The sequence below is a fragment of the Ciona intestinalis genome, chromosome 13 (genome assembly GCF_000224145.3).
Source record: "Ciona intestinalis chromosome 13, KH, whole genome shotgun sequence".
Classification (NCBI taxonomy): Eukaryota; Metazoa; Chordata; class Ascidiacea; order Phlebobranchia; family Cionidae; genus Ciona; species Ciona intestinalis.
In genome coordinates this window covers 1,028,528-1,053,760 of record NC_020178.2, presented here as the reverse complement: position 1 = coordinate 1,053,760, position 25,233 = coordinate 1,028,528, and the positions used below count along the sequence as shown (strand labels likewise).

At 36.7% G+C, this 25,233-nt stretch overlaps 2 protein-coding genes across 5 annotated transcripts; one reads left to right on the top strand and one right to left on the bottom strand.

Moving 5' to 3' along the window:
* Window positions 1-4: 4 nt before the first annotated feature.
* LOC100183578 lies at window positions 5-20,974 on the top strand. 4 transcript variants are annotated; one of them, XM_026837300.1, is made up of 12 exons: window positions 5-144; window positions 547-632; window positions 1,173-1,317; window positions 2,746-2,874; window positions 16,734-16,878; window positions 16,959-17,984; window positions 18,195-18,680; window positions 18,950-19,084; window positions 19,393-19,650; window positions 19,864-19,953; window positions 20,124-20,242; window positions 20,511-20,974. In XM_026837300.1, exons 1-12 carry the CDS (start codon window positions 90-92, stop codon window positions 20,702-20,704), a joined length of 2,868 nt encoding a protein of 955 aa, XP_026693101.1. In that variant the 5' UTR covers window positions 5-89; the 3' UTR covers window positions 20,705-20,974. The 4 variants fall into 4 exon arrangements, with proteins under 4 accessions (XP_026693101.1, XP_026693100.1, XP_026693102.1 ...); XM_026837299.1 differs by having other exon boundaries at window positions 2,743-2,874; XM_026837301.1 differs by lacking the exon at window positions 2,746-2,874.
* A 12-nt stretch (window positions 20,975-20,986) lies between these two features.
* Window positions 20,987-25,211, bottom strand: LOC104266377 (organic cation transporter-like protein). The gene is made up of 8 exons (XM_026837335.1): window positions 25,170-25,211; window positions 24,734-24,909; window positions 24,370-24,452; window positions 23,964-24,113; window positions 23,430-23,538; window positions 22,979-23,097; window positions 22,118-22,250; window positions 20,987-21,852 (listed from the first exon to the last, which is right to left on the bottom strand). The coding sequence occupies exons 1-8, from the start codon at window positions 25,209-25,211 to the stop codon at window positions 21,795-21,797; spliced, it is 870 nt and encodes a 289-aa protein (XP_026693136.1). The 3' UTR covers window positions 20,987-21,794.
* Between the last annotated feature and the right edge of the window lie 22 nt (window positions 25,212-25,233).

Genomic DNA, 25,233 nt, shown 5'->3' with positions numbered 1-25,233 from the left:
TTAGAGATCTTATGGATTTAGGTGTATATGTGATTTGTTTAAATGAGCTCTGGGCCATGGAATATACGAGTTTAAAGGACTAAAGAGTGATGAAAGACATATCGCTGGAAGAAAGCGGAAATAATGAGTGTGATTTTGAGTCAAGTAAGTATATTTTAACTAAATTCAATATAGTTATGTATCATCTAAATATAGGTGACTAACTATGCCATTTAGACGAAATATATCTCTTATATTATACCATTCGTCGTTGGATTTCTATTTTTGTCAGTTACGTATTTTATAGCAGTTAATCTGGACGGTTATTTCGTTACAAAAATAGTCCAACTTCATGAGCACTATCACGTAAGGCCATATTCACAAATTCCATTGGTACTGTAGGTCTGTAGCATAATGAAAACATATTCTATCTTACCCCAGCCTGCTATGATTTATTATATTATATATTTTATAATGACTATTATTTCCGTCTGCGAATCAAACTCATGTTAATAAAATATATAATTTATGTTATATTACGTAACAATATCAATTATTACGACACAGATATAGAGCATCATTTCGACCAATCAGATGCGTCCATTCTCTCCACCACTTCTGTGACGTCAACTCGTTCTGAGTCAGCGATTTTTGTAAGTTAGTTACGTCATAAAACAGATAATTTATTACTTTTATTGCACTTCTTAGTTACGCTGTATATATTATGTACCAATACCATGTTGACAGTTAATACACCATGTGTGTTTGATGTATAAGAAGACACCCATGTTATAACTCGACAGTGAGCATGAGGTGTATGAATACATCATGTGTGTCTGGTGTATAAGACACCCATGTTATAGCTCGACAGTGAGCATGAGGTGTATGAATACACCATGTGTGTCTGGTGTATAAGAAGACACCCATGTTATAACTTGACAGTAAGCATGATGTGTATACAATACACCATTTGTGTCTGGTGTACAAGAAGACACCCATGTTACAACTTGACAGTGAGCATGAGGTGTATGAATACACCATGTGTGTCTGGTGTATAAGAAGACACCCATGTTATAACTTGACAGTGAGCATGAGGTGTATGAATACACCATTTGTGTCTGGTGTACAAGAAGACACCCATGTTACAACTCGACAGTGAGCATAAGGTGTATTAACATACCATTATAACACAGACACCGCGCATAAGCGGTTACATTCGCAACGACCCACAGCGCCGATCACTAAAAGAAACAATCCTTCTACGAAAATTTGAAAACAGACGCGGAACTTCGAACCGATGGAATACTCGAAATACTTCGCCGGCAGATGTCGCTAAAGGTACGTAACAGGGTCACTGCTGTTGTGGTCACTTTTACGACAATGGTAAATATGTTACGTCACAATTCATTGTTTGTTATTAGGGTTGTTATAACAATGAACAAATATTACGATTTCACATTCTTTATAAAATATGCTGACGTCATGAAACGGTGGAAATTCCCCAAAACGAAAACGGTTTGAGGTTAAAACGAAATTCATTAAAAACACGACACACGGGGTGATTAATGGCCAAAATATACGATTGAAAATTTTAAAATAGAAAATTGTTTAATTAGTTTTCCTGTTGTATACATTTCTAACTAAAACCTAAATACGAGATGTTATTTATAAAACTACGTCGAAAATTGAGTGCTAACTGTCTTTTTAGCATTCTATATAAATTGCTACACTAAATGTAAACAAAATAAAAGTATTTTATGAGTTATACACTTCGCCTACCATGACATTATCTGTCTCGTATTCATATCGTAACTTTATTTATGCATCCGAATTATACCCACTTTTTAAACGGAACATATAGTGTGGGGGAAGATGGGACACCTTTAGCACATAATTTCCAAATATTCTAATCGTGTTTTAATCAATTAACAACGGTCTTTGGAAGTCGTTGTGATACAGTTTCATAATTCTTTGAATATTCTTTGTTTACTACTCAATGGTACGAGAAAATAAAGTTAGAAGGTGTCCCATCTTTCCCCACCCTACTGTACATAATAGGGCTATGCTATGCTATATACCACGTTCTAAAGCTTAATTCTCGTTAAATTAACCAGCCCTCCAAAACGCGCAACTGCTTAACTTTTTTCTTTTTTAGGCTGGATGAATAATTTAAGTTCCGCGGTTTAACTTAACCCAAGTCGCTTACCGTATGTCGTTTTTGAGCTTAGCTAAGGCCTTCAGTAAGTCTTAGTTGGCGTTTTTTAGCGTTTGTGGCAGTATATGTTATATATGCAGGTGTATCTATGTATGTATAATATTATTTAGTAGTGTGGGGTAAGATGGTTTATGTTTTATTCTTTGTTACCGTTCCATTTGGTGGTACACAAAGAATATTTACAGAATAATATAATCGTATACTCACGACTCTAAAAGAGTGTTGTTGATTGTTAAAACCTGTTCAGAAAATATTTGATTTGGAGCTAACAGTATCCCACCCCACAATACTTTATATATTGTATTTAGCTGTTTTAGCTTACATACGATTTAAATTTGTATAAGTCTTCAGGATTATGTATGGTTCCTATTACCAGTATAATAGACACCATACAATAGGCTAAGCTAGGGATAAGGTATAGGAGTTAAATAAAGCAGACAGACAAGCCTTTAAAAGATGTAAATACGTTTAATAGCTTTTCGGGGTTTTCCAAACGGTCGATTTTAAGTTCTAATAATTTTGTTCTAATTTTTTAAAAACGTTTCTAGAAGAATTAGACAAAGCGTCATTGTTTCGTCAACGTTTGTTGAAAAATCAAGAAGAGCTCCATAAACTGCTGAGTCAGGCTCCATTTGTGCTGAGTAAAGCAAAGCTGGAACAAAAGAATCAACCAGTTAAAAGTACGTCATTTAAATAAGGGTAAAATAGGTATAGTAGGGTGGGGGAAGATGGGACACCTTTAGCACTTAATATCTAAATCTCCTGATCGTGTTTTAAACAATTAACACTTGTCTATGGGGTCGTAAAGATACAGTTTGATAACTCTTAAAAAATCTTTATTTACTACCAAATAGGACAAGAAAATAAAATGAAAAGGTGTCCCATGTTCACCCACCTTACTGTATAATATTTCGGAATAAGAAGGATACCGTTAGAACGTAATGTCCAATTTTTCCTACTCGTGTTTTTTACGTTTAACAACCCAAATGGTTGTATGTAAGATTTTTGAACAATGTAGCAAAATCTGCAACAAAATTGCTAGTTTAAAGTATATGGTCGCACGACGCTACAAAATTGCGGCGTGCTAAAAAATGTTAAGAACCACTGATTTAGATTATTACAGTATTTTGCGACGTGTATTATGACACGTGGTATTTTGTGTGAACACGCGGTACGCTAAAAGTAAGAGTATATAGTATATAGGTTCATGTATGTATAACAAACAGTATACCGGGCATGGATATGTATCTAGCAGTGTACCAGGTATGGATACGTATCTAACTATATACCGGGCACGGATACGTATCTAACAGTGTACCAGGCATGGATACGTATCTAACTATATACCGGGCACGGATACGTATCTAACAGTATACCGGGCATTAAATATGTGTAATGTATCACCTAGTACAGTTTTAAATTGAGTTAATTTTCAAATTACTATACGCCAAAGACAGTTTATGGGCATTTATTCTTTCGTTGTTTTATAATCGCGTGTCAGTTATTTAGATTGCACCGTTTATTGTAACTCGCTAGTATAAGATTTGAATATTTGCGGCAAATGATTAACTTCGTACGCGCGCTTAAAGGAGGCGTTCATATTCTAATGCGAGATTTTGCCTTAAACCTTATGCTAACAGTCGCTTTACAATGGAATATACGATATATTTGTTCATATATTACTTTTATACGCCTTGTGATTAGGTTTTAGTACATAAATAGTAGTGTGGGGGAACACAGGACACCTTTTCGTTCTATTTTTTTGCCGCATTTGGTAGTAAAAAAAGAAAATGCAAAGAATTATAAAACCGTATGCTCGTCACGACTTTAATAGACCATTGTTAATTGTTTAAAACAGCAAAGACGCTGCGGCTAAAACCTATACTTGGGTAAAAATGTCAAATAAAAGCGTGTCTATACGTGTCTGCTTTCATACATTATGTGCACGTATAACCCCTATATACCCTCCTGCATTTTTTTGCTCAAGATTATTACCTATTTATTCTTATGCAACGTTTATTGAGTCAAACATTACATACATTAAATCGTAAAACCTTGTACACGCTGCATGCCCCTATAGCCTATACCGCAAAAATGCTCTAAAATACGGGTTGTGGCAGCGCCTACGCGTTTAGACTTGTTTTTGCCGATCCTTAAACTTGTACGTTCAATACTTTATGTTGTTTTGTGCCATCTATGGCAGGCTATACGTAATAAAGGGCACTTGAAACTAATAAAGTCTACAGGCACGAAAAACCGGCCTAACCCGAAAACCACACAGCCCTCTTTACGGCTGACTATATTCAATGCATTCTTAGACCAGATCAGACCGGAATTTCCAGTTCTTAAAGCGAAGAATGTGACAGTAAAATAATACATTAAATTTCTTTGTTTTGTAAATTTTAAAGGTTTTATTGGGGGGGTAAAATTTAGCAAACGAAACGTTGGTTCCAAATGATCTTACGTTTTTACACCAGAAAGGCAGTTTAAAAGTTATCTTATTCTAGTAACAACAGCAGCGGAAAATAGTTTTTTTATTTATTGGGCAATTAAAGTTTTAAAGTTATGAGAAAGTTAAATAGTGTCAGGTGAGGCAGCAGCAAGAACAAACAAAACGCAATGCTTATCGTGCCTGGTATTTAGGCAATCATTTACCAATGCCTGTGAAAAGTGCTGTGTCCTTTATGGGGGTTTTGTATTATAATTACTAGCACGGACCTATAACGCATTGAATTGGATATATAGGAATAACCGGCAAGTTTTGTGGATATTTCACTTTAGAAGGTAAGTTGTATATACGCTTAAATGTATTGTTTTGGTATATAATAGGGTGGGGGAAGACGGGACACCTTTAAAACATAATGTCTAAATATCCTGATCATGTTTTAAACAATTAACAACGGTCAGTCGTGAGAATACGATTTTGTATTTTTTTGAACGTTCTTGGTTTACTACTAAATGGGAAGAGAAAATAGTCTGAAAAGGTGTCCCATCTTCCCCCACCGTATACTGCATATGTTTCAATCTTTTTTTCATATTTCGGACGATTATGTTCTGGTTTGCGAATATTTTGGTTTTATTTGACAACATGGGTTTTAGCAGCCACGCTTTTTATTTGACATTTTTCTCATGTAGTTTTTACCGTTGCGTGTTTCAACCACTGTCAATTTGCTACCAATTCCTTTCCATTTGCTGGTTTAATGAGTTTTCACTAAAACACGTTATTATACTCGATAGTGAGCATACGGTTCACACTAAAACGTAAATGTATGTATAAGATGACACCCATATTATAACTTGCGGTTAAAAGGAGCTTACGCTGTATAATGATTACACACAGAGATTGTATTAACGTGGTTTTCGGAAAATAACGGTCAGATTTCGACACCGAATAGATTTGTTTAATTTTCTCCTTTGACTCATAACAGGTTTTATGATTCATTCTCTTCAATTGAACTTTGCTATTTAGTTACTCGTGGTTTTGCATCGTCATACACCTCATGCTTACTGTTGTGTTCGTATACCTCATGCTTACTGTCGAGTTATAACATGGGTGTCTTCTTATACACCAAACATATAGTGTATTCAAACACTCCATGCTCACTGTCGAGTTATAACATGGGTGTCTTCTTATATACCAAACACACATGGTGTATTCATACACCTTATGCTTACTGTCAAGTTATAACATGGGTGTCTTCTTATACACCAGACACACATGGTGTATTCATACACCTTATGCTCACTGTCAAGTTATAACATGGGTGTCTTCTTATATACCAAACACACATGGTGTATTCATACACCTTATGCTTACTGTCAAGTTATAACATGGGTGTCTTCTTATACACCAGACACACATGGTGTATTCATACACCTTATGCTCACTGTCAAGTTATAACATGGGTGTCTTCTTATACACCAGACACACATGATAAAATAGAATGAAATCATGAATAATTTTACTACAGCCTACTATAATAGGCTGTTTTTTTACTTTAGTCTTTCGATTTAGCCCACTTTTTTTCAGAAGCGGTTTTAAAATTAGTTGTTTTTTAGATTACATTTGAGCATTTCTATCCATTTACAGATTTTGATTTTTAGTGGGTCCTCTCTAAGCACTTGAATGCGATGGTATATTATATATTCGCTTTGAGCGCCGGATTACGTTTTGTGTATTAAATAACCACGCGAAGACGAAGAGCGCGCGGTGACAATACCGCCAGTGTGACGTCATAATAGAAGTGGTTGTGACGTCATAATAGCTCTCTAATATCCACCGTGGGAGAGTTTAGCATAAAATATTTTAACAGCTGCGATATTTGTTTGGTATTAAGAGCTGTTGGCAGATATGGAAGTTGGGGTAAGATGGTTCATCTAGGTTGGGGTAAGATGGCTCATCTAGGTTGGGGTAAGACGGTTCGTGTAGGCTGGGGTAAAATGGTCCATGTATTATTCACTTTTATCAATTCATTTAGTAGTAAACGTAAAATGTTTACAGAATTTTATAACTATGTCCTTACGACTCTAAAAGAGCGTTGTTAATTGTTAAAAACAGGATTAGAAAATATGGGATATCATGTGCTAACGGGATGGTAAAATAAAATGAAATAAAACATGTACCTTTTTACCCCAACCTACTATATAATGCATAAAAGTTTGCTTGCAATCTTGAATAAGACGTGCACCATAAAGCACAAAACACATAATAGCATCTTGAAACCGTGTAATCTTGTGTATTTGTCTGGCACGCGACAGACACTACCTCGTTTGCTGCTCAGTAATCCCAACACTTAACATTACTGGCGCCGAACCAACGACTGGTACAACACTTAGTTACGTTGCAGTGTTATAAGTGGGACATACGGTGCTGAAATAACAATTACTTGAATGCTATGCGCAGTATGTTCTATTCCATATGCTATGTCATACTGTGAATGAACGAATGAATATAACTTGTTTTATCCTCGCGTGGCCGGAAAACGGCAGTCGTTATAACAGTATATCGTTAGTTAGAATATAGTTAGAATATACTGTTAGGTAATAATATACTACAGGGTAACAGACCAAATTTTGGGCTAAGTTAAATTATAGTTACGCTTGTTATTTATTTATATATAGCGTATAGGTGTTGCGCAACGGGCCAAATTTGGCCTGAACCCTATATAGGTCCTTTAACTATACAGTAGGACCTCACCCATATAGAATAAATATAGGTAAATAAAGTCAAAACTTAAGGGATGAACGCACTGTATGAGGTATTGGCTATATTTCCATTTATATTGGTAATAAACTAATAAACAAAATTGAACTATGTTTGTGCAGAATTATATAACCGTATTCTTTTAACTTTGAAAGAGCGTGGTTAATTGTTAAAAACACGATTAGAAAATATGGGATATTATGTGCTAACGTATCCATCTTACCCCACAGTACTACGTAACTATAATATTATTTCGCTCTTGACGTTCATGGTCTCCCAGCGGACTAGACCATCTGTTTTTTATGTTTAGTTGCCTGGAATTAAATTACCGGTTTCTGCATTTGTTCCCTAAGGATGACACTTTGGCTTCTAAACTGTAATTTAGATGCGCTTTGGGTTAATGGGTCCACCCATACTTTAAAACCGTATAGTGGCGTAACTTTATCCCAGGGTGTGGGTATGTTTACGTAACCAAACACCCCATTCGCTTTTACTACCGTCTTAAATGGGGCGAAACTTGATCCTTTTTATGAATGGGTTAGAAAATGACGTCATTTTGCCGCTGTGACTCTCACAGCGTTGTTGTATTGTGTCTTGTCATAACATGGATGTGGTATGAGTCGTATACGTTTGAAATATAATTGGGGTAATGGCGAATATGCCAACTCTGTCCTAAATCTAAGGTCCCATAGCATACCATGCTGTATAGAAGCTTACCCGCGTAGAATAGAATTTTTTCGAATTGTACAATTTAAAATGTTGGCATATGTAACGTATTTTTATACTTTACAACGTTATATAAGAATATATAGTAGCCTAGTAAGATCTGTACCGTTAGCACTTATACCCCATATCCCATATTTCATAATTATGTTTTTTAACAATTAACAACGCTATTTTTAATTTGGGTACGGGTGTTTAGTTCTGTAAATTTTCTTAATTACTACCAAGTTCGACGATTAAAAAAACATTAGCCATCTTACCCCAACCTATTATACCTATAATGGTATTTGTTCCCTATTAGGTGTTTACTAATTACGTCACACATTGCATTGTTTACGTCACATTACTAACTGTCTGCCGCTGTGCTATACAATAATAGCGTGCTGGTCTAGAGGAAAATAAAGCGTCATAGCCGTAGTGTAAATTCACTCACGCTGGTAAATCGGAAATGAGTCGCCAATACGACCTTGTCTGCGGCAGCGGAAATGTTCGGGGCGGGAGCTCTCATGCGCGGTGTCGGTGTCATGTTTAACTAGCTATTATGTCGTGCCAATTAGCACCAATTTGTCGGTTATTGTATAATTATGTGTTTGACAATTCGAACCTGGAGTGAGGTTATTGTTTTAATTAGTAATTGTGTCTTAAACGTTCTAATACTTGCTTTATAGATATAATGTATGTTAATATATAGCGTGATAATGTGCGAACTTTGACACAAAAAACTCGTATCCCGTAGCATGCCTCGCTATTTCAGCTTGCCCATTTAAAATAGAAAATAAATAAGAAAATTGTTAAAAAATTTGTAAAAATAAAGGACACATTCTGTAAAAATAAAGGGCACATTCTGTTTAATTCTGTAAAAATAAAGGGTCCATCCTGTTTAACTTAAACGAGAGGTACTCACCCGTAACAACCATTATACAGTAGGCTGGGAAAGGCGGGACAACTTTTCATTCTATTTTCTCGTCCCAATTAGTAGTAAACAAAGAACATTCAAAGACATATACAATTGTATGCTCACGACTCCCATAGACCGTTGTTAATTGTATAAAACACGATCAAAATATTTGGATATTATATACTAACAGTGTCCCATCTTCCCCCACCCTACTCTATAATGAGTCATGTATTAAGTGAAAGATACCGATATAATGTTACATAAAGCTTCCATAAGATAAAACAATTTGTCGTCTCATATCTTGAAATCGCCGTTATCACATTATGGAAACGAAACATTACTTACTACCGACCCACGGGTCATGTCTTTTGGTTTGCCGCTAATTTTGTCGCCGTTTCAAAGCTGATACTGTTTGATGTCGTTTTATTGAACTGCCACATGTACCGGTCAGTCCGCCGCCTCTGGAAGGGGCGACTTCGGGAAACGATTGTCTTTGAACCGCCGCTACATTGTCCGCTATTGTTTGCGCATACACGTGTCGGCGTCGCCTTTTTCGTGACGAAAAGAGCGTCGACGCGCATAAATTAACCCGTCTGCGGTAACCACTCATTACCAGTATGTTGCTCAGAGCAGTAAACGTCTAACTACGCGCAGACCAAAATGTGCTTGCTGAAGGATTAAGCTTCTTAACTAAAGGTTACGGCTTTGCGTACAATAGTGTTTTGCTACCTATGGATTAACATAGACTTATGTCTGCTTTATCTGAACTGCAGAATTGACAGGCAGGTTTAAACAGGTTTAAACTGGATATTATAATGCGGTATGGACTGTGTATTAGCTTTAGGCAAAGGAGTTGTATATTTGCTTGCAGGATTCATACTCAACATAATAAGTTCTGAAACATTCGTTGTTTTCATTGGCATTGGTTTCCCGTTGCTGAAAAGCTATAATATCACCTTCTATAAATAGCCAGATAGCCAGACCGATATAATATAACCTGCTGTAGAATGTTGTATTACAAAGTACAATGCATTAGTTTATGTATAGTAGGTTGAGGTAAGGTACTTAATGGTTTTTATTTTTATCGTCCCATTTGGTAGCCAGCAAAGAATGTTTACAGAATTATATAACCGTATCCTCAGTACTCTTAAAAGAGCTTTGTTAATTGTTAAAAACGCGATTAGGAAATATGGGATATTATGTGCTAACGGTTTCCATTTTACCCTACACTTCTATATAACTATAAATAGATTTAAATGTAGGGTTTTTCACATTCTAAGGTATTAATCTATTTATAGCGTTGCTATATATGTGTCTGTATAGCCAGAGTGGTGATTGGGGCGTTTTAGAAACATACACCTCATCCGAATGTATAGGACACTTGTAATTTGGAGAATTACCTTTTCAGTCTTCCGCCTCGTGTTTTTTTACCCCGTAATTACGATAAGATACAAGAAATACTTTCAGTCCCAGTTGGCTTTTGAGTCATTTATGATTCTCGCTCCCAGGGGTGGTAACTTAGTAGTGAATCATCGGCGTGAGGTGTAACATTAAGATATAGAGTGGGAAATTTAATGTGGTTGTTCATATAATGTTAAGATGCGTCAATAAGTTGTTGTTGTTTTGGTACTGCGTAGGTGTGTAGATAGTGTTGTAGTTTGACAGTGAGCATGAGGTGTATAAATACACCATGTGTGTCTGGTGTATAAGAAGACACCCATGTTATAACTTGACAATGAGCATGAGGTGTATGAATACACCATGTATGTCTGGTGTATAAAAAGACACTCATGTTATAACTTGACAGTGAGCATGAGGTGTATGAATACACATGTGTGTCTGGTGTATAAAAAGACACTCATGTTAAAACTTGACAGTGAGCATGATGTGTATAGACGCGTAACATGTCTATGGCAAAAACACCAATGTTATAACATAATGACGGAATACATAACAAACTATATATATACAACTCCCAAATAAGTTAGTCGTTGTTATTTGTTCGGTTTGTTTACATGCGACGACGGTTTGAATCGATAACAAGTTAAGAGTCTTCAGGCATGAGAGCTTGGTTGGTGGGACGCTGCTGCTAAGTGTGTGTGTGTAAGTTATTGTGTGTGCGCACGTTTCGGTGCGTTTGATCGCAAAGTCAGATGTATCTTTTTATGAATCTCCGGTCGATTGGGTTTAAATTGAATCTGTCAAGTACAAGGTTGTAAAATGAAATATATATCCAATTTGTTTTTATTCGTTTTAACTTGAACGTAAATCTATTTTATTAAATTAAATAGAATTCGATTTTGGCATGTTTTAACGACTGTCGTTTTGCTGCTAATTCCTATTTTACGTTGTATTCGAAAAGATAAATTAATGTTATGGTATACTCAATTTGTAAATGTTACATTCCTAAACTCTGGTATATTATTTACTTTTAAAGTGCTGTGGTTTTGTTAATAATTTACTTTTACCGTCTCGAACTAAGTTAGCATATTCGTCTGCTTGGTCCCGTAGTACGTACAATGTTACCACAAAACATATTTACCTAAAGTGATAACAAAAGGTATAAATTATTATACTGCAGTTAATCTTTTATAATGTTTTAGTAAACGTTTTATTTGAATACGATTTCAACATAATTCGCATTTGAACACATATATATATACGTCCCCAAATTGACAGTTTTACTGTATTTTATGCCTTGTCTCGCCATCTCACCCATATAGAATACATTTTAGGATGGGGGCAGATGGGAAACCTTTTCATTCTATTTTCTCGTCCCATTTGGTAGTAAACAAAGAACATTCAAAGAATTATTAAACGTATCATCAGCACGATTCCCATAGACCGTTGTTAATAGTTTAAAACACAGTACTGTAATTTAAATCGCAAAATTTATTATTTAAAACTTCAACCACTCACCTCGTATTTTAATACGTTAAAGGCGATTCAATTAACAAGTCCATATACACTCTAGAAATCAAGCATTTATAAATCGATATTGAGCATTTTATCATCAATGGATCCTACAGCTTGGCACCAATTTTTAAATAATCAATAGAAAAATGCCATTGATCAAAAAATAAGATTTTAAAATAGATTCCGGTGTACGTCAATCCCCATGTTTGGATTTAATAACATAACCTTCTATTTGTCTCATTACTACAATAAAATATGCCGAATATAAAAACCAACACTGGTAAAATAAATATAGAACTGTGGGGTAAAATAAATACCGTTAGCACATGTTATCCATATTTTCTAATCGTGTTTTTAACACTTAACAACGGTCTATGAGGGTCGTTAGAATATGGTTTTTATAATTCTGTAAATATTTTCATTTTCTACCAAATGTACCGTAAACATGAATCGTCTTACCCAAACTTGGTATGTTTTTTTTTATAGAAATATAAGGTAGCGCCATCTTACCCCGCAGTAATATATTTATCATTATAAACGCGTGTCTTCATTAAAACTTGGAAGTAATTATCATCTTATAATCCCAATTTACTTAATCTAGATAATAATTACAAAAGTTGTAACTCGCGTTCAGATATGGCTATCTTTCCAGACGCTGACTCAATTTGTTTATCGATAAACTGTATGCTGTATATTTACATTAGAGAGTTTTGTGTAATCTCCAGAAGATTAATCTAATGTTACTCAAATAATCAGGCATGGCAAACTCAGGTCCAAAGTTCGATAAGACAGTCATTACGCTAATGGTACATTATCCATAACGTTTTATTGCGCCTGGCTTTCCCATGTCGCAATACAAGTATATATTGGAATATTGGGCCAAATCTTGCCTAAGTCCCAAGCCCTCGACAAGATTCTCACCCATATAGAATATAAGCATATTTTATTCCCAGTTCTACTTGTATAATCAGCACATTTAACGTAAAGCAAAGTATTTCTAAGATATAGAGAAATTTCTGTTCCATTTAGTAGACATGTTCTAATTTGTAGGGTTTTTAATAATATACCTTTTAATAATATATATAATTAATTCAGTAGCCTTGCTATAGAGAACTTCATATTGTTCTACGCCTATATAAACTGCATTTAACGTCATATATTTCTGTAGGAATAAATTACTTGCACAAATTATAAAGTTTGTCTTAAAATATAGATTCTTTTCAACGACCTTTCAAGGTGTATATAAGCCACGTAAAAGGCGCATGCGACGTCTGTTATTTGAATTATACGGTAACGCCAGGCACCTGGTGTTAGTTATAAATAATGCAAGACAGGTACGGTGTGGTATAATGTGAAATAGCAATGCTGGTAGTCCTTTAAGAATGTTCCAGACTTTTAGGGATTTCTTTGAGGTTGTGAAGATACGTTTGTATAGTTTTGTAAAGATTTTGTTTACTTCCAAATGGGCGATAAAGGAGATTGAATTATGGACCATTTTGCCCCAACCTACAATGTTTACTAAAGAATTCCCATACACAGATGTTATAACTTGGCATTGTGGCGTTCACTTTCCATTGGAGAAGCAAGAATAATATAATTTCCTCTTAAAATTGACTTTCCCATGAGGTTAGGTCTTCTAAATATAAAACTAAACCCGTTAAGGTTCATTTACGCCGTTTAAAACGGAGACATCAACGTATTGTGAGTTGCTGGAGCGTCAGTTCTTAGAAAATTGGTCGAGAAACCGTTTAAGCGGTTTAATTTTCGAATTTATGAGCAGGTCAATTTCAATTTTTTTATGAGTAGAAATAATTTGATGTAAAGTACTGTAGTATAAGATGGATACCGTCAGCACATGTTGTTCCATGTTTCTAGTATGTATCTTTAAATATACGTCTGTACGGTTTAAAAGTAGACGTAATTAGGACCAAGGTGAGAAAAACAAATCGGCTACGTTAAAGAATAGACTACCTGCTACGTCACTGTGACGTAACCAGCTACAACCGTGGGAAAATACGGTTTAATTTATTTCCGGGTTCGCAAATAACGGTGGGTGTAGAAATTTCGAGTCAAGTATTGGATTATATCGATTTGAGCCAGTAATAGCTTGCTAGCGAGAAAATCTAAGTAAAAGCACTTGGTCGCCACTTACGGGTTATCAGTGTATTGCTGTGTACGATGGTGCCTGTGGTGCGTTATATATAACAGACAGTCCTTTGCAAATTTAGTTAGCTGTATAAAGTAGAGTGGGGAAAGTTGGGACGTCTTTTCATTCTATTTTCTTGTTTCATTTGGTAGTAAACAAAGAATATTCAAAGAATTATAAAACCGAATCCTCACTACTCTCATAGACCGTTGTTAATTGTTTAAAACACGATCAGAATATTTTGATATTATATGCTATAGGTGTCTCATCTTTCCCAACCCTATACTTTACAGCGGTATGTAGATTCTTTGCCAGAAAAGTTAGTTTGTGTTCCATAATAACAGTCTTATGTATTATGGTCATTTAATACCAGACATGATAACGAATATTAACGCCTAAAGCCTTTAGTTGCGATTTCCCTCAGGAATACTTATTCATATATTGCCTGAAGGTGTATTACTGTATCAAACACTCTTGTAGATTTTTTATATACTGATCCCCTATAGCAGTATGTAGTCCTGTGTATAACGTGCACGTAGTGATCACTTTAATTCTCACCAAGACGTACCATTTAATCTATACAAAAAACAGTTACGTTTTGTGTCTCGCTTCTTAAGTATTAAGTGATCAAGTTTTAGTTGCCTGCTGACCATTTACTTTCAAACCGATACAAGATCTTTAGTTTTTTGTCTCGTTTTTTACCAGTGTCCATTATTATGTATAAGTAGATCAACAGTATATCATGGTGTTCCAGCGTCTTGCGCGATTTGGATTCTTTTTAATCGATTGTTCTCGGTCCCTTTATTACGTCACAGTCGCAGGTGACAGATAGATTAACCTCATAATAGGGAATTAACCTCTTAAACAATTAGGTTGTTCTCGTTTTTAAACAAAGGCCGCGAAAAAAACGGCGCGTGTCGTTCTGTAAGCACGCAACAGTTAGGACGTAAACCCGTGAGACTTTTCGTTTCTGTTACATTTATAAAGAAAGTGAACCTTATAGACAGATTAATAGTAATTAGTTGATAGCAGCGTAAAGTGTTGTTTTCTGGCACGATCTAGCGCTTATATTGTTGGACGGTTCTCGCTGCATCATAACAGAAAATACCAAGTACTATTAAATATGTAGCAAACAAAAAATTGAGTCTAACTTAAGGTGTACCAAAGATATTATATACATATATATATACTGTATTACCAATATAAAATTTGCATTATCAGTCTTTTATCTAAATGTATGTAGCACTTATATCGTTATGATTTTGTTGCATGTAAACATAATACACCATTTGGATAACAGACAAATGATGTTTTATTGGTAAAATGTATATAAGGTGCACCATTACTTAGACTCGATTTTATTTGCTACGTATTTAGTTACCCTCATTCTGATTACAAGTAGTTTTAGATTTCACGAAACAGTCGCTATATCTCGAATTTTATCAGTATAGATTAAGTGGCAGCCAAAACAGCGCAACGAAAAAGGCTTGAACCTGTACAGTGTGGTTTATAAGCACGCCACGAATTAGAGTTTCGTTCATTTGTATAGATTTACTAATCAATATTATGTGCATAGCAGCCAATCTTAGACTTGTGTGTTTAATACCTATACTGATACTTTCTCATGCAACTAAGAAAAATTAAAGAAGGGCCAGTGGACATGAACTACGTCACGATGACGTCATACGTACCAGGTAACCATATTTGGGCATGCAGGCATTTGCTTGTGCCAGGATGCGATGTGTTTTGTAAAGATAATTAAGTCAGACGTAACGTGCTGTTGGGGTATATACAGAAATGTGGGCTGCCTTTTTAGGCTTGTGGGTTAGGGTCGTCGGTCTGTCACATATTTTATGTAGCAGCGTTTAAATCGGTGGTTTCTTACCTTATATACAGATCCTTGTTAAAAATGTGTTGCAGACTTTTTCTAAATTTCTGTGAAAATGTGCATGAAAGTAAAACTGTTCCCATTTAAAACACCTCCCAATTGGGAAAATACAAATTTAAACCAAGTTGTCCCATTTACGTTAACTATGCGGGACGCTTCTATATGTTAAAGCTTTAAAATACTTCAAGTTGTTTTCAAATTGCTCATTATTTGCTCTGTATCGAGCACAGCGCGATTAACAATACCTATTGTTGCGTCACTAACGCTATGCGTGCAGCGTTGAAGAGACACCGCGCGTGTGGCATTGTACCCTTACTATTGATGCATTGTGACATCACTTTCATTCTTTGTGACGTCACATTAACCCTTTGTTGGTCGCTATATTGACCGACGCAGCGTAAACCAAATTCAAGCGAAACTGGTTTAAACTTGTTTAAAGCGACTGAAAGTTGTTATGAGCCAGTTTCACGTGATTTAAAACTCTAAAAATAAAATAAAGCGGCGTGCAGAAATAACATTTACTCCCTATGACGTATGAATGGCTCTTGTGTTGTTTGTTTTATGACGTTTCAAGTGCATAACAATCACTCAATCATAGCGTACGCTTCGTGCCCAATGCTTATGCTTATTTTTCGTAAGTTACATACGTGGTAACTTGTAAGTGGGCACGAGGTTTATAAAACAGGATACCCGTGTTATAAAGACTTTTTATGCATGCGAGGATAAATTAGTTACATTCACTCTTTTAATCATTTTTCCTCCTAGAACTCGCTGTGAAAAGAGTGGACAACAGTGACGTCACACACCACCATTGTTACGCATCAATCAACGCGGAGGATAGTTCCTCCTCAGATGAGGAGCTAAGAGAACCGATGGCCGACACCCCTCCTAATCTTTCAGACGAAGAAAGGTGAGAATTGAATTGTTTTTGGGGGGGAGTGGGATTTTTTACTTATAAACTACAACTTTTCAACCTGTTATACCCCACAGTGTTGAAACTTTTCGTTCCGCTTCGCCTGCTCATGAGAGGAATGACGTCATGACCAATGACGTCATCGGGCGACCACGTAACATCGTGACAGACTCTACGTCAAAGAAATGCGTCGTCAGTATTGCACGAACCGCTTCACGAACCAACATGTTACGCCACAGACGTGGTAGCAATACTTCCCCAAATAATGCTCTATACGAGGCCGCGAAACCAAGACCCCCTCCCCGGAAGTTGGGACGCAAAACTCCGCCGATTCAAAAAACTGTCTCGATCTCCGATTCCTGGACCCCTGACGTCGCTGTTGAGACTGTTACGTCATCCGAAACGTCACGAATCGTCACGCTGCCTTACGTTTCGCGTAGTTCCGGAAAAATTACCCGACCATCACAAAGCAAGCGTAATAATCGGCACAATGACGTCATAAAGGAAATAAGCGACGCGGAAAAAGATGAGACAACCCATAATGGATCATGTGACGTCACAATACAACACGCGCCACTGACCAAAGAGGATATGACGAAGGCCGATACGTCACCAAGCAGATGTACAGTTAGTAGCAGCGGGTATTCGAGTCCTGGCAGCAGCAACGGGAGTGCTTCTCTCTCTCCGTCCTCCTCAAACGCTTCTGCTACCTCCGCTCGCTCTCTAGCGCTACCTCGCGTGCAAGAAATCCCGACCGAGCAGCGAGATCGAAGCAAATCGGAACCCATCTCAAAGGAAGTTAAAACAGATGACATCAGCGTCGGTTCTGGATCCAACGCCGCAGAAGACGAAGACGTATTCCCAATCACAACATGGGTCGAATCACCTGAGTTTAAAAACTTGGAACTACAAACTCAGGCCGCATCCGAACTACCAGCGGTTGATACGAAGCAGAAAAGGTTGTCAGCACAAAGTGACGATCTTTCACAACATGTAGTTAAGATGAGACAGAAGACGCCACAAAAGCGACCGGTATCTGCTTACCTACCCAGCAGCACCAACAAACCAGATGCACAACCACACGTCTCATTCGCTTCTAACAGGTTGGTACGATAAATCATGACGTCACTAGTTATAACGCCACGATTTATGAAGTCACGGATGTATGACGTCATTTTTACTTACCGTATATCAAAAAAGTATAATATATTTTACAAAAAAAACAGCAGAAACATATTTTTCAATTAAAATGTATGATTCCCACATTATGAAACAATGCCCACTTTCTAATCACAATCCCATTTCCTTTCCAGTATATGTATGATCGAGCCTACGACGCCAAAGACAATGAAAAATCGCGTAAAAGCGTCAAATTCCACGAAGATACGACTTCCGAACGCGGTGTCCAGATCTAAGAAAAACGCCGCATCGCGAAACAGCCGCGCTTTCGCTTTACAAGCTGGTTCACAAATCGACCTTAGCGTCATACCTGATGACGTCGAAACAAACGATTTGACGTCATACGAGCCGCGACGAAGCGCGTCCTTGTCGCCGAAAACGTTCCAGAACGATCTTGGACAGTGTTACATCACAGAAGACGAATTGTCTGCTTCCCTAGCCAATGTCAACTTACCGAGAAACACTTCACCAAATCGAGCCTTCAATACAGTGTCGGGTGCTACTGGTCGCTTTATGACGAAAGAAAGCGAGTTTTTCGCTGACAAAGGCCAAGAAAATACGAACAATAATCATTATGAGTCACAACAGTCAATGTATACCGGGTCAACATGGTCTCTAAAGTAAGTCTTGAATATTTAATAAACACTTGTATTTAAAAAATGATGAATACGTTAACACACATTATCTCATATTTCCTATCGTGTTTTTAACAAATAATAACGCTGTTTTAGAGTCCCGAGGACACAGTTATATAACTCTAGTACTCTTTGTTGATAAAATAGACTACTTTCCCCCTACCTACTGTATAGTTATAGCATATAGTAAATAGGACTTAAATAAATGAACTAATTTTCCTCCCTAATCCTAAGTTTCACTTTATCTTTTACAGCCCCAGTTCCAACGAGACGAGCCGCGAAAACAGCTCTCGAAAATCACTTCGTGCACGTTTAAAGGGGGCTTTCAGCTTCCAGAATATTCGAAGAGCGATTAGTATGGAGACTTTGGACGAGGAAGAAAGCAAAGCGTAAGTTTGAATATTTCGTGCGAATACATTCTATTATATATAGGTTAGAGCAAACAGGATTTATGCAAGATTTGTTCTGTTACTCCAACACTCTGACTTTGAACTCTTTCGTGAAACAGAAATGCATTTGCACGTAGTGATTTTCGTGGTGTTCTGTTTTCCCTTATGCTTACTTACGAGTCAGAGACTAAGGAATTTTTACGTCTTTCGTGAGACAGATTTTTTCTTTAATTCCGTAAAAACCCTGGAGTATCGTATACGTATTTGGCACAGACTTAATATTTAGCGTATTTTTATTCCTTTTATAGGCAACGTTCAGTCAGTCACTACTACCTTAACGAATGCGGGGAAAACGTGGGAGTTCCTGGGGTCGAAAGGTCATCGACTCTTGGTTATGGAAAACATACTCTGCCCTCTGCCCCTGTCAGGAAATCTGGTTCCATAAGTTCGATTCTAAGCACAGTGCGCATGCGCAAACGGCGCTCACGTGAGAGGAGAGCTGCCAAAGCTAGAAACACTATAGCTGTTGATCCAAGGGACATCCCGGAATACGAGACCCCAGTTAGGTAAATAATAAAAATAGTATAACTACTTGTATTGATAATTGCGTAATATTTGCGGTAAGTTCTAAGCGTGGCACGCCATAGAACATGGCCCATGTAAAGAAGAAATATACAGTCGTATTTTGGGTAACATTGCCGTTCATTTGTTTCAATATAAGCACTGTCATACTCATTACAGAATTGTAAAAATAATGCTTAAAATGTTTTTTTTTTCAGTGTTCCCGAAAGACCACGATCCGTTCATGGTGTCAGTGATACAATCGACAGATTGCGCAACACTGGAGTGGGTAACCCAAATCACTTTAGGTGAGAAAGAGTAAAATATATTCTATTACTTAACTTATAAAAAATCAGCCATAATACGATCACCATATATACCTTTAATGTTTGAGTAATTGGCAAACTCTGGCGTATATCCACAACTCGTTTTAAACAATCATTTCCAATTCAAAATTTTAACAACTTCTTTTTTTTAGGCCCATTGGTCGTGTATTACAAATGGACCCTAGAGAATGTTCTGTCCTCGTTGAAATGGTAAAGCCACCTTCTGGGCCCTACGGGTTTTACCTGGCAAGAAGGAAAGGGGATACTGGAAGTAAGAACTTTGTAACATATAAGTATTTTGACTGCATTTAAGCTGGGACGCTTAATTAGTATTTGGGAATAAAGGAATGTAACTAATTTATTCTCGCGTCGCAATGTGATAACAGTCGTTATAACATGGGTGTTCTGTTTCATACACCTCGTGTTAACTTACGAGTTACCACGTATTTAACTTTAACAGTATGCTAACGGTATCCATCTTTTTGCATAGTGTTACATATAATATAATATACATGCTAACAAGTACTTTACCTTACTAGGTGTCTACATATCTAGTTTGAGTGACAGCTACCCTGACAAGATGTACGCCGGTCTTATGAAACTCGGGGACGAAATAACCGAAGTGAACGGCAACAAAGTCGAACTATTAACTCTCAATGAGGTTTATGACATCATACTCGACAGTGATAAACTACTCCTGAGAATCAAGCCTTCTCAAGTTCACACTGTATGACGTCATTATCGTGACGTAAAGCGCAACGTGACCTTCTTACGTCACAATCGCGTATAGAGGAATTTCCTGCTGGCGGGAAAGCACCTAAGACGAGAATGCGGATTTGAACACATGTGCAATTCTAGTTAATGGTTTTTCATTCCAACATGACGTCATGATGACGTCACCAGTGCTACGGTGCCTTTTCGTGAATTCCTCTATTATTAAATGAGTGTCCACTCGTTCACTACACTGTTGTTTCATCATTTCAATTAAATTTCTCCCTCAAAATCAGCGTTGTTAATTTCGTTATGAATGAATGAATAACTTTATTTTGCCTCGATAAAAAACTACGAATGGCGGAGTAGTATAACATGAAAATACCGGAAGTAACGGTGAATCGACAGGCGTTATAACACGCTTCTGGAAAAAACAGAAAAGTGCACTTTTTGCGCACAGTAAAATTATGAAACTTATAAGACACGTATTCAGGTCTTTGTCCCTAAACATATGACAGTTACACCATAACCTAAATGCATAAATACGTGCTTTATAACACAAGCTAGAAAAACAATATTTCTAGAAATGTAAATGCAGAGAAGAAGTCTAAAATGAACTTAACGAAGTCCCCATTCAATTACAAATAAATTGTAAAAATGGAAACAACAAAGAATAACAATGACTAAACTTCATTTGGAGAAGTTTAGATTGGAAAACGGTCAGAAAGATAAAGTTTTATATTTGAAGAAATCGTTATTAAAATAACAGTAGCAGTTTTATTACTATTCGCACGTAAGATCATAAGCATCACAGTAAAGTAGAGGCTACAATATATTTAATGGTGTTATACACTAGAGCAGGTGGGCATAGGAATGCCTTTAGTTATATTCACAAAACTATATAGTTGTCTAACGTAATCAATCTATTTAATATTAAATCTACGATTAAGGACGTGGGATTAAAAAAACACAGTAATATAGATCTAATTCAATACTGATATTCTATATGGGTGAGGTTCTATAGTAAGGCTTGCCAAAGGACCTGGAATTCAGGCCAGAGTTATACGTAAATGGGTTTCTGATGCTTTTTCGCCAACAACGTAATTGAAGTGTCAGCAGTCAGCACTTTTTGATTCGTTTTCGAGGCATGTTTCCGCCATTAAGTTTGACCTGCACGAAACAGTTGTTAGACGACACGTTTCTGATTAAGGGTTAGACTGTGTTTTTGGTTTAGAAACAAAACTTTGGTTTAGAAACAAAACATATAGCAGTCATCTCCGATCGTGTTTTTAATAATTAACAACGTTTTTTTAGAGTCGTAAGAAATAAGAATACGGTTATATAATTCTGTAAAAATTCTTTGTTATCTACCAAAAAGGTCGACATAAAAGAAAACCAGGACTACCCCAACCTACTGTAGTTGATTTTAACTTACTTTATACTTGCTGTATCCTCTTTACTGGCGTTTTTCTTTTTCCCGAAGAAATCTTCAGCTTCTTCAATAGTTTCCATCATGTTGCGGCCGTTCGTTTCAGGAAAGGTAAGACATACAAGGCCAGCCATTACACCTAAATGTATATAAATAGTAGGGTGGGGGAAGATGGGACACCTTTAGCACATAATATCCAAATATCCTGATCGTGTTTTAAACAATTTAAAACGGTCTATGGGTGTCGTCGAGATACAGTTTTATAATCCATTGAATGTTCTTTCTTTACTACCAAATGGTACGAGAAAATAGAATGAAAGGTGTCCCATCTTCTCCCACCTTACTATAGCACTTTAGGGTTAGTTGGGACACTTTGAACTCATAATATCCTGATCGTGTTTTTAACAACAGTTGATGTGTGACGCGAGGATGCGGTTTTAACCTCAGCCATTAGACCTAAATTTATATTCTTGAATCGGTATGAATTTTGATAATTTATATATGTACGTGTAGAGACGTTCAAATGTGATGAACCATCAAACTCAAAGTCTCAAAAGAACAAACAGTCTACGACAAAGGTAAGGCGTATAATTTTGGCTATTAGACTGGAACAAGGTTTATAAAACAGAACATCCGAGTAGACTGTGCTATAACAACTGTTGTCATACCCCACTACGCGAGGATAAGTTACATACGTGTTATAACTGCTGCCATGCAGGGATAAATGAGTTAAAGTGTGGTAACTCGTAAGCGAGCAGAGGTGTATGGAACAGGACACTCGTGTTATAACGACTGTCATTGTTCCGCCATATATAGATAAGTTACATTCATTTATATAAACTGTTACCAAATCAACATAATATCCACCTAAACAACCGAAGATCGTATTTGGAATCCATTTGTGGTAATCTTGTAAGCTGATAACAAACGGTGCAAGTATCGCACCCATTCGAGAACTGATCGCTCCCATGCCCATCCCGTTACCTCTGACATGTAAAGATAGAAGGATGAGTTAAAATATTAAACTATAACAGAGCACCCGTGTATAACGACTGTCGTTGCCCGTCAAGCGAGAATATAGAAGTTACATATGTGGTAAGTTGAAAGCGGGCACAAAGTGCATGAAACAGAATACTCGTGATATAGGCTAACGACTGTCGTCCTGCCACGTGAGGATAAATAAGTTGCACACGTATAGCAAGTGGCAAGTGGGCATGAGGTATATAAAACAGAACACCCGTGTTATAACGACTGTCGTAACCCGTCACTTAGGCATAAACAATTACGTTTATTCAACTATTCATATATGTGTCGTTACCTTAGTACTGTGGGGTACAGCTCAGCTGAAAATGGGTACATTACACCATAGGTGCCAGTTATACCGAAACGTCCTGCAAACGCCAACGCAAGGCACACCTTTTCCATAACTGTGGGTCAAACTTGGATTATCATCTTTTTAATATAAGAAAACCAGTATATTAATTTATGTACGTATAAACTCTAAATTATGAAAAAATGTAACGTTATATATTATAGTGGAAAAGAAGGGACATTTCGTTCTATTTTCCCGTCCCATTTGGTAGTAAACAAAGAACATTCAAAGAAATTATAAAACCGTATCCTATCGAATTCTATAGACCGTTATTAATTGTTAAAACACGATAAGAATATTCGAATATAACGTGCTAAAGTTGTCACCCCACCCCACTATATAACGTTATATACTATAAAGAATTATAAAACCGTATTCTCTCGAATCCCATATTCCAGTGTTAATTGTTAAAACACGATCAGAATATATTACGTGCTAAAGTTGTGCCGTCTTCCTACTATATAACGTTATATATCTCACCTCCGTTGTCATCTTTAAACTGACCACCCACAACGCTAAATAGGAGACCGAACCCCCCAAATATCAACATACCGCTCATTATTGCACGGCGTCCTAATCTGTTCATCACTAAAGCACATACAAGGTACGAAAGCAGCGAAACTATGCCCACTGTGTAGAATTCAAGAAGGTTTATTAATGGAAAATCAGCTTTTTTAATGAATCAAACTTGCTTTTTCTCAGGTGGAAAACTAGTTGTTATAACACGGGTGTTCTGTTTCATACACCAGGTGCCCGCTTACAAAGTTCCGTTTGTAACTTTAGGGGTGATTAGCCTCGCATGGCGGGGCAATGACAGTCGTTATAACGAGTGTGTTATGTTTCATACATCTCGTACTCGCTTACAAACACCTTATAGTATAATTACCGAATAAATTATTGAGAAATATGTCTCCCGCCAAAGCTCCAGTATTCAAGGTTAATCCGTAAAACACAAACGAATTTGTAAACCTGAAAAGTAATTACCAGATTGAAACTAAATTCAAATTAAACCAAACAACTGCGGTTTAGGCCAGAGTTTGCACGTTAAACTAGATAAATAATGGTGTTATTTCGTTTCTGCGATCACATAGGCTGAAGTAGTTTACAAAAGCGGAAAGACAAGAAGTAACTGTAAACGACTAAAGTTATAACACGCTTATGGATTAAACATTAAAAAAAGACATGACCGTTATACTCTACAAACATTAATGTATTAAACCGTTTAATTTAGCACCAAACGAATACTTTACCAAATGTATGTAATTTTAACAGTAACGAATCGAATGGCTGGTATCCTGAACAGGTCTATCGCAGAGTAAGTTTTTGATGGTTTATTTTCCTGAGGTTTGTCGTCATCAACCGTTGCTGCAGTCCAGTCTTCATCTGTCAGTGTTACTCTGTTCATTCTGGCCATTCTCAAAGTTGTCTGAAGTATGAGGTATTTTAATTAATGTTTTCGAACGTACGTTTTGTCTGTTTTGTCAGGATTTCGCTGCCACATGCGGAACTCGGTAATGGGTTTGCATACGACTTCGCAAGCGAATTGTACTGTGTACAGCTACCTTTATTGTTAATTTCGTTCGTTTTTAGTCTAGATATGTGACGGTGTGGTTAAACGGAGCTTTTGCCTTTAGACCACAGGTTATACAGGCCCGCCGCCGCTACAAAACACTAAATAACTTATACCTGTTGGTTCATTATATGAATTGCCCACGAAGTAACATACATGGTAAATCGTAAGCTGGCACAA